We start from the raw sequence: 10,926 nt of genomic DNA on the forward strand, positions 1-10,926 counted from the left end.
AGCAAACGTAAAAATAGTAACAGGCTAATATATCAATGCATAAAAGACACAAAAAACTCTATCAGTCATATTTTCTGCACCAGCAACCACTATAACGATGTTCGAGAATATTACACTTTTAATAGCAATATTTATGTTGACACGGAGTTTGGCTCATCTCTTCTGTATGCTGATAATCCCAACCTATTAATTGAAAATCTAATTAAAGAAGAAAAATCCTTGTCTATTTACACAGCCGGTAGTAAGTCAAAGGATTCAGTTTCTGTGGGAAGTTCATGTATTTGTAATGACTATGTAGCGGCCATCGGCACGTACATTTAGCAACATCTGGCGTGCAAATGGTCGAGCGAGTTTCTGGAACCCGTTGTCCCACAGCTGTTTTTGAGAAAGCCGTTAGTCGTCTTAGCAGTTTTTGTTATGGCACGTATTGGCCATTAGATTTTTACCATCGGCCTGAACAGCTCGTACGGGTATCATAAACCTCGAGTTTTCCAAAGGGACCCGGAAGCTAGGCAGGTAGGCGACAGCCGGCCGCGCCATGCACCGCGGGCCCGTCGGAAATCCCGCTGCATTACCGGAATTACGGGGTCGCCCCCGCGTTTAGAGAGACCGCGCCAAGGTCGAGAAGAGTCCCCGAAAAAGGTACCTGATTGGCTAAACAGGCTAATTCAGCCCCGGCCAATCAGGACGATTCAGGGATAGGCAACAAGCCTAGTAGACTAAGAAGAACGGAAGAGAGAACAGAAACGTTTTGACCGGAGAGTCGAATAGGTCTCGCGTCGCGTTGAAACATAGCAAAAGAGAACTCTGTGAAATACCACCTAGAAATAAACCAAGTTCCTGGTTCGAACACGCTGGGGAGATTCATTTAGACCAGACCCCCATATCCTTACAACTTAAATATAAATATAAAAACGCATCAATTTTCACTGCGGAATCTACAGCCTTGAACGACGCAGTCAAAATAGCTTTGAATCATCCCAATCAGAATTTTCTCATTTTTACGGATTCTCTTAGTGCACTACTCTCGTTGAAACAAACTAATATAAGCACAAAAACGAATCCCTATATCTTTGAAATAAGAAAAACCGTGTTCAACTTCGCATCCGAAACCACAAACGATAGTAAAATCAAATTCTACTGGGTACCATCTCATATTTGGTACATATTAACTAGAGTGCAGACGCATTAGCTAGAACAGCAACCAACACGATAGCCTCATTCTCCGTCAAAATTCCCTTCTCAGATCTAAGAGAATCGGTTAAATCAGCGGCAACACAAAACACATTTGACATCATAGAGAATGTGAGAAATACACGTTCATTTACAAGCGGCACAGATGGCCCCTCGACTACTTAGCATATTTTTCGAAGAGCGCTTCCCTTTTTCCGCCGTTTCCAAATGACCACGGAAAAGGGGGCCATAAAATGGTAAGCGAGGGCCCCGAACGGACAGAATGGGTCCTGGCGCATGTGCAGGCCATCCGTGCAATTGGCACTACACTTGGCCTGCGCCAGTCGAGGGGCCATAAATTAAGAGGCCCATTTTAGGGTACCGTGAACGCGCTGCTCCGGGAGTCATAGTTTTTAGAAGTGCACTAAAACGACTTGAGGGAGTGACTTTCTCCTCCACGGATCAAGAAGACCCTCCTCCCCCAAGTCGTCCAGCAAATAGGGATGATTTTTCCCCCGTTAGCGGATACCTCCGCCCAGTCGATTTTAGTTTAAATAGAGCTGACCCCGCAGCAGAAAGTTAGGATTCGAGTATTAAGATTTTTACGGATTCGGACTGTAGAGTGTTTTCGGTGTGTCGAGATTTTTAGTTCTCGAGTATACGCGACACGCTGACATTGTATTTAGCGGAAATCGTACAAGTGTGACGGTTTTAATTTCGGTCCGGATATAATTAATAAAGCATAGTTTCTTGTCTTTTCGGAATCCTCGACTGTTTGTGAAGTGTCGTGTTTACCCTCACCGTTCCTTTAATAAAAACAACAGAGAAAGAAGGTTTATCTAAAGGTGTAAACTACTTCACATACTTCCACAACCGAAAATCTAAACCGTGGTACAGTCACACAAATCTCCAACGTGAGATTGTCACAACGATAAACAGATGATGCAGATCAGGACACTACAATCTTGCCAGCTCTCTTGCTCGAATTGGCATAGTAAACGATCCACAATGTCAGTGCGGTTATGAGAGTCAGGATATCGACCACGTGCTATGACAGTGTCCCACGTGTTCGATGAACGGAGGTTGGAGTTTATCAGACAACTACGGAAACTGCATCTTTTTCTTCCGCTCTCATGCAATGTTCTCCTATCCAGACCTACGGTTGAAGTATGTAAAATAACCTACTCGTTTCTGTACTTTGTATTTTTAATAATCTCTTAATAATCTCTACTTTGAGATTCTAATTGCATTAAATAAAAAAAAAAAAAATCTCAACCTTTCTCTTAAAAAATGATGTTGCATATCTTATAATTTTTGCAGCTTCTTTCTTTCAATTTTGCGGGGAGTTTTTTATGTCAATTTCCACCAAATCGTAGGTGTAGAATCACGCTCTGGTGGCCGTGACATATAATTTTTTGACACCCTGTACATATTTCATTAAAGTCAGTTCGCCAGTACAAGTGTGGATCATTCACAGACCTTACCCACACCTTCTTCACTTCGGTACAGAAAATTCATTTGTAATATTATTAGTAACAATATTGTTCAGTCATTAAATTTTCTAGAAATACTTTTCTCCGTCTCTAATAAATCTTTTAACAAATCAAGGGTCTCTTGGGGGTGACAGCTGTCCACGGAATGAAGATTGGAGCCTGTGCGGAACAACAGCCTGTCAATTAACTTGCAAAAATCCTAAGCCAAGAATTTGCACGGTGGTTAGCATTCAAAGCCTACAATTTCAGAAAAGAGGATTCGTTGTATCATTTCTAATTGTGCGGTTGTATTTGTGTTTCAGCCATGCGTTATAGGCTGCCAATGCAAACCTGGTTTGCTGAGAAACGAGTCGGGAGATTGCGTGCCTAAAGAATCGTGTCGTACGTAAATATTTTTAGATTTTTGTGGTTTTCATCGTTCAGTATTTTATTACTTTTGGAATACTTTTGTTACTTTCTAATTAATCGTTGTACAAATTAAGCGGCTGATGGACCTGAAAGCTGTTCACCGCACGAGGAGTGGAACGATTGCGGAACAGCCTGTCCGTTAACTTGCGAGAATCCTGAACCAAGAGTTTGCACGAAGGTTAGTTGTCAAATCCTTCAAAATCAGACACGAGAAAGTTCTGCAACGATCTGGGAGAGATATTGGCCTTCGTTTCAATCAGTTGACCTATTCTAATCAGTGCGTCTTCATTTGTGTTTCAGGAATGCGTTAGTAGAGGCTGCCACTGCAAACCCGGTTTGCTGAGAAACAAATTTGGGCGGTGCGTTCCTAAAAAGTGGTGTTGTTCGTAAATGTTTTTATATTTTTACGGTTTTTATCATTGAATATTCTGTTACGCCAGATCGAACTGTAATTTTCACGTGTTACGTCCCGCGATTCGCTTCGGGCGATAGCGCGAATTACGAGGTCGCGGACAAGACGTCGATAATAATAATTCAGCTTTTGGGTCCACACGACTCGGGACACGCGGGAGACTTTCGGACGCGCGTAATTATTTGGCCGACACTCACCGGCCCAAGCCCCTTCGGCTACTCTCACCGGACTAGACCCTTCCGGCTGCTTCCCACCGGGCTAATCTCCTTCGGACGATGCTCGCTGGTCGTGATGCTCAGGCTCGGGGTTGCGGACGCTGCTCGTCCCGTGGAAGAGGCTCCTCTGGGTGCTCGGCGGGCTGAGACTGGGCTATCTCTCGGGCACGGTCGACAGGAGCCAGCGTGATCCGGGCGGGCGTCCTCCAGGGGACCTGCTCTCGTTGACCGGTTACGACGCGCACTTTCCCGGAAAAATTAGTTACACGGGCGATCGTCGGGACCGCTTCCGCGCTCAGAACCGCACGAACTGGTCCTGACCTGCCGCTGCTAGGCCGTACTCGCGGGCGAGCTTTCGCAGCTGATATTTCTGGACGGCGCGACGAGGCATGTCACTTCTCAATAGAACAATGTACGCGAGCTAAACAACTACGAAATCGATGGAAGAATCTGGTTCTCGATAGCGTACCGGGCCGCTGGTGGGCTACGGGCGTACGAATAAGAACTCAGATTCAGTTCAATAAACAATCTGTTTTCTCGGAGGGTGTACCGAGCCACTGGTGGGCTGCAGACGTACGGAAGAGAACACAGATTTATTACGAATATCGGAAATGACAATTAATGAAATCACATGCGACGAAGGGTAGGGATTCGATTGAATGGAGTCGTGGTTATGGTAATAGTTATTTAATCAATAAGAAAACTATATATGTATACACTTGTGCCTATGGCCTAGTTATAATACGCGAAAGAAATAGCAAGGCGTGGAATAAGACGCGGAATGGAAGGGTAGAAAAACTCCAAGATACGTTGTCTCGCGGTGGAGTTCAGGACAGAACGAACTAATTAATTAATTAGGGGGCCACACTCTGCTCCTTCGGTGCGGAGTGGGTCAGTGGAGCGGGGGTGAGTCTGGGCATGGATGAATGGTGGGGTAGGAGGCATTAACGCTCGGAGTGAGGATCGCTGGACGCGATGACGTACTACCGAGCGTCGTCGCGCGGTTTAGGGTGAGGTGTTTAGCGGGAAGGTACGTGTGATAGGATTGGTAGGATAAGGTGGATTGATACTTAACTATAGGATTGTTCTTATGTTCTATCGTGTTCGTGTTACAATGGTTGTGTACTTAGCGGCTATGAGCATATAATACAAAACAATATGATATCTTAAAACTACGCAAACGTCGCGTGACGTCACACACGCATTGTTATTTTTAGAAATGTACAATAAATATTTCTACGGACATACGTAGCCTTCGTTGCGAGCATTTTATTTTGGAAACTTTGTCATACCTATACAGTTTTCTTTCGATACAAGACAACTATGTTTTTTTTTTGCAACAAGAAAATCCCTATCCCCTCTTTTTCTTTCGAAGTTGTCCGCTGGATTCGTTTAGGGCCAGAATGGCCGGCGGACCACTTTGTGTTTTAGGTACCCTCATCCGCAATAAGTCGTCCGAAGCCATCGTCTTATATCGAAAGAAAACTGTGTAAAGTATAAGTTTGATAATAAAAAATGTAATTGAATTATTATCTTACTGAGATAATAATAATAAAACTGTTTGTTTTCATAGTATGCAGAATGTAAGCTGAGGAGATAATAATGTTTGATCTTGCAAACATGAAATCTCATTTCCACAAACACATCGACGGGTTCGTTAGTGTATGCTTACCTTATTTTGTTAAACCATCGAACTTCTTCACGTACACTGCTACTCAAAAGTACGTGGATAGTTGTCATTTTCTGAGAATCGATGACAAAAATTCATTTTATCGTATTTATTCATATTATTAGCAGATAGTAATCTGGTTTACACCAGCACCTAAATTGAACCACTCTTCACAATGTTATATCAATGCGAATATTTATGCAAAATGAAAATTGTCTGCATTAATTGCAAGACGTTACATAAACATTTATCTCTTTCTTAGTATGTAATTGTAGCGAAACGAAAATAATGCAACACCAGTTTTAAATTCTTTAAGTGTTGCTACTATTGTTCCGTCCTCAACGGACTTTCTAAACTGCCTGGCATTCATCGAAACAGCTGTTTAGATTCCTTTAGTCAAACTAGCTGCAATTAAAATTTAATGGTTTTAGTACATGAAGACGAAATGGGCGTTATTCCTTTAGTAACATTAGGTTTATTGTGTATATAATTAAGTTATCGTAATCAATGCCGTCGAACCGTCCGACAATAAAACAATTAATACGCGTGCGTTCAATGGGACATCGTGCCTCTCCTCAAGCGACCCAACGTTTACGACGGTCCGCCCATTCATTTCTACTTCGGTCGCCAGCTCGGGGTACCTGATGTACCGATATTTGTCTATTCTTTCGGGTTTTCCGCACCAGCCAATCAGCCGCTAGTCATTCAACTCAGCGTATAAAAAGGGTAGACATCAGTTCGAAAAAACACTTCGCAAATTGACTTCGCTCAAGTCACGTCGATGACTTAGTTCGCATCAACTCGATTCAACTTGCGCTCGCCACGTCGCTTTTCTGTCTGGTCTATCGACTTGTCAAGTCCAGCAGAACCGTCGCATCGATCGCCTGCTTACACGATCTGCGACGCCAGTCTAGTCGATAACATTGTCAATTCATCATTGTTAAAATAAACGATTCAACCAAGAAACAGCTGTCCTTCATTAATTTGACGTAGAGCGGTATCAGAATATCGTCATCGCGCAACCGGCTGAATTGTTTCGTTCGGGTTTAAATATGTTTTTATTAAAACGTAACAAATAACAATTGTTGCCTGCGGAATTAACGTTGGGCAACTGATTCACGGAGCCAGTAGACTCTCGCGGTACAAGAAATATGGAGAATTTCCGAGTAAAGAGTTTTTAACGACTGTAAGTCGACGAGTGTCGTATGTAAGTCGTACGAGTAACGGTTGAAGACCAACGAGTAACGAATGAAATCTCAATGTAGTCTTTCCGAGTAACGAGTGAAGACTTGATGCAGTCTTTCCGAGTCAAACTTCTGTGTTGATCTAACTTCTGTCCCGATCTAACTTCTGTCCCGGGGTCCGCTCGCTGGTCACCTCGGTGGTGCCGAGAAAACATCCCAATTTGGGGGAAAAGTCTTTCTCATTCGCTGGCTGACATGAAGGGGAAGAATCTTCCGGACAACCCTCACCGGTGGAGGAGGAAGTCTCCACCCACAAGTGAAACCAGGAAAGTTGGGAAAAAAACGAATTGCAGGACCCCGGAACCAGAGTTGGGCATTATTTAGATAAAAAATTATTTAAATAACGATTCGAATAAAAGATACTTTATCTTTATTCGTTATTCGAAGGTTCGAACAAAAAAAGTATCTTTATTCGACGAGTATCGGATAAATAATTTTATTCGACGAGAATTTATCCGACGAATAAAGATAATTTTTTTTATTCGAAGCGGATTTATTCGAACTTCGAATAATTTTTTCATCCTTTATCTGTATCTTTTATTCGAAGGCTTCGAATAAATCTTCGAATAACTTTTGCCGAGCGTCGAGCATCAAAGACTCAGCGACGACAGACGACATACAATGTAAGTGGATGGAGAATCGCGCACGAATGAAAGTTTAAACTTTTAGATTTTTCAACATATCCTCAAAAAATTGTGACGAGCGAATGGAGGGGATTTTCCTGATGAAAATGTGCTCAAATTCGAGTGTAATCGAACAAGTTTCACTGATACCTAATTTTACGATAAAAATTACAGTCTCATTAAAGAAAGTCCAAATGATGTCGTGTTTGGACTCATTTCGATCGGAACAAGCTCTACAACTCGTTCGTCTTAACAATATTGTTCTGATTAAAAACATACAAGCATAAATTGCCAATAATGCGCGATTCTACTCTATTAATTATTCTTTTTTGCAAAATTTATTTTTACGTTCGGACATCTATTTTAACGCTTCGGATAAAAATTTTAATTATGAAAATATGGAAAGGAATATAAAAGGGAAATATTAATAAATATGGTTAAAGCGGCGTATGTAGATATTATTTATTTATTTTTTTTTTTTTGTGGTGAATACAAGAAATCGCTTGACATTTGTCCTTAGACCTAAGGAAAAACCACGTTCCCAAAAACCCTAGGCAAAGCGTTGATACAATCTGTCTTTACATATGTATTATGAAGGTAACATTGTATTGGTAAGTATAATGTTCTGTTACACAAATGTTTACATTTCGGAGAATTTAGAGCTGTCCGTCATTGCCTGTCCTTTTGTGTACTTCTTGCTTGTAACTTGCGACCTTCTTTCTTGATGTCTTCTTGAAAGAATTACTCACTTGTTTTTTTCCAATGAATCTTTCTCTAGATACCATATTCCAACTTCTGGAGGTACATCCTTTCCAGAAAGAATGTAACATCTCCAGTGGAGGGCACATCCTCTTGTGAGAATAGTGACTGCCTCACCTAAGTCGGTCTTAAATAGGGTAGGTAGAGGAAGAGTCATTGCTACAAGCGAGCAATTCTTTCTTAGTCTTCTACGACGAAACGTCCGCTTCTTGGCAAAGGCGAATCAGCGAATTCTCTTTTCCTTGGAAGTTTCCTCGTGTTATTCCTTCGTTGTTCTTTGCCGTCGTCCTGTAGCGCAGATCCGTATCATTTTTGAAATCCTGCAACTCCTATAACATAAAAAGAGAAACATTCTCATTTAAAAATTTGTTTTGTTACACGTACAATTGAAATTTTACTATAGCTCATAAGTCATAACTAACCTGGCGCCTGGTGCTCGCTTTCCACGCTGCTGTCTCGTTGTGTGCTTTTCCCTTTTCCGGTGGTTCCTCGATGGTTGTCATCTCATTTGCCCTTTTTCAAACTGGATTTTAGTAGCACTCTTCTTTCGAAGTTTTTGTCCGACAGCCTGTTGCATTTTGGTGAATTTGCCATGGTTGCATAAGAAAACAGTCTCTCTACTGACGCTGACGACGGCAGTGGCATGTTGTACTTGAGGAATATTTTCTTAATTGCTGGATATTTTTCTAGAATCGTCCAGTCCCTTGTCGTTTCCTCCAGGAAGTGTAGTATCTGTAAAACAAAATTTTTTTAATTAACAACATACATACTGCATGTGCTGCATTAAGTTGAAAAAATGTATTTACCAAGTAGGCAACACTTTACTAACCTGCAATGATGCTTTGGACGTATAGCCCAGAACTTGGTGTGCTGGATTATCGCCAAAATCGAAAAAGTTCTCGTGAGCTGAAGTTGTTTGGGACGTCGATGGTGTCGTCGGCACGCCTTCGATTGGCGGGTTGCTGCTGTTCTTCAGCTCTTGAATAACTTTGTTTCGGAACAAATTCATCAATTCATCTCGGCGGTCTTCCTGTATGCAGGGGAACCACCGGTTTTTGACATGTGGATGCGATATTGCCGCAAGTCCAACATTTTCTGCTACCTCCGTGACGAGTTCGAAGTGGTCTTTGAATCTCGTTTCCAGGCTAAGGAGAAGTTGGACACTTAACGATCCAAGAAATGTCCATCTCTTCTCCGTTAGAATTTGCAGTTTTCTTCTGAGGGAGAGAAGACAGGGCAGCAACGTTCCATAGAAAATGTCTCTCTCCCCCTGCAATATATCAATTGCTTCGGCGATTGGTGATGTGCACTTGACGTGTTCTTCGATATAAATGAAATCACTCTCTCTTAGAATGTTTCGTACGCCAAGGACTCTCCCTATATCTGTAAGCTTGTCCTTGTTCTCTGACAACTGCTTCAGAGAATCGTATAGGGAGTTCCATCTGGTTTCTCCAGGTCTCTTCAAAGCGTGGCCAATTATAGACTGGATTTCTTCCGCGGATTTCGGACGCATAGCCGCTTTCCATAAAATGTTACATTTTTGCATCACCTCCGTGTGTACCGCCGATAGCAGCTCGTCCGCTCGGATTGCATTCACCATGTCCGTGGTGACACATAGGCTCAACGTGTGTGCATCACATCTGATGTGGCGGGGCAATATATGGTTCATGAAGAACCTGTTTACCACTTCGTCCTCTTCTTGATCTTCTTCTTGATCTTCTTCTTGATCTTCTTCTTCTTCTTCTTCCTCTTCTTGCAGTGCCGATGATTCCACTGCGATGGCTTCATCTTCATCCTCGATTCGGATCACTGATTGTTTAACGCCAAAGCGCTTGAACGCTTTGGCAAAGTTCGCCGCGTTGTCGGTTACGGTCGCGACGATTTTGTCACTGGTGAGCCCGAATTCGGCGTGAATCGTGCTCAACATGTCCGTGATTCGATCGAAGGAATGCACACCCGCGAAGCGTCGACAGGCATGCGCCGCTGATTTCCTCTCATAGTAGGAGGAAATCCAATGCGCTGTCACGCCGAAGAAACTTCTTCTCCGTGCAGACCAGATATCTGCTGTGGTACATACAAATGGCACTGTCTTAAAAACTTCCGCAATTTTTTTATTATTCTCCACAAACATTGTTCCCATCACTCGTCCCACTGTGCGCCGACTTATGTTTGTTACAGCACCCGGCACTCCCAAGTTTTTAAAAATACGGTGAAAATAAACATCTTCCACCGATCTCAGGGGAATCATGGCGTTTATGGCGTATCGTGTTACGTCCACCTCGAATTGTTTTCGGCTGGTCCTCTTCTCTCGTTGGTCCTCTTCGGCAGGGGTTGTCGGCATAATAGAGTCCTGGTCCTGGTCCCGATTCCGGGTCCTGATCCTGGTCCTGGTCCTGTATACTATATACTCTATATACTACCACTATATTCCTCGAATTCAACGGGATGCTTCCGCTTCAAATGCGAGCGGAAGTTTGAGGAAGACGTCAATTGTCCTTTAATCTCCCTCACCGTTGGAAGGCAAACTTGACACACGCCAACAACATTTTTGTCTTGGCATGTGGCAATTTGGAAGTACTTCCCATTTAAAATGGTTGGCACTTGGTTGCTTGTCGAACCGGATGGTTCGATGGTTGTTACAGCAACTCTTTCTGGATCCATAGCGATCGTTACGTATGAAAACGCGATTGATATAAAACTGATTCGTTTACGGTGCGTGTTCAACAGCGCGACGAAGACTGGCTGAACGAACGTTCAGCCCTCTTTTATATGCTTCTTGCTCATACATTGTCTTTTGCCTATGACAGAATCGGCAGATCTCCAAAGGACGCTTTCGGCACCCTTGGTACTTGCCGCCTTACGAAGGAATCGGCAGATGACCAATGGACGCTTTCGGCGGGCGATGCTTTGATCGACAACTATGTCAGATC

General features: G+C 42.9%; 1 protein-coding gene across 1 annotated transcript; it reads left to right on the forward strand.

The window, feature by feature from the left end:
* The first annotated feature begins 2,223 nt into the window (after positions 1–2,223).
* On the forward strand, positions 2,224–3,528 carry LOC143365096 (serine protease inhibitor swm-1-like). The gene is made up of 6 exons (XM_076805043.1): positions 2,224–2,340; positions 2,617–2,676; positions 2,739–2,888; positions 2,969–3,047; positions 3,149–3,252; positions 3,375–3,528. Exons 1-6 carry the CDS (start codon positions 2,224–2,226, stop codon positions 3,462–3,464), a joined length of 600 nt encoding a protein of 199 aa, XP_076661158.1. The 3' UTR covers positions 3,465–3,528.
* The last annotated feature ends 7,398 nt before the right edge of the window (positions 3,529–10,926 follow it).

This window comes from Halictus rubicundus, unplaced genomic scaffold (genome assembly GCF_050948215.1).
Source record: "Halictus rubicundus isolate RS-2024b unplaced genomic scaffold, iyHalRubi1_principal scaffold1317, whole genome shotgun sequence".
NCBI lineage: Eukaryota > Metazoa > Arthropoda > Insecta > Hymenoptera > Halictidae > Halictus > Halictus rubicundus.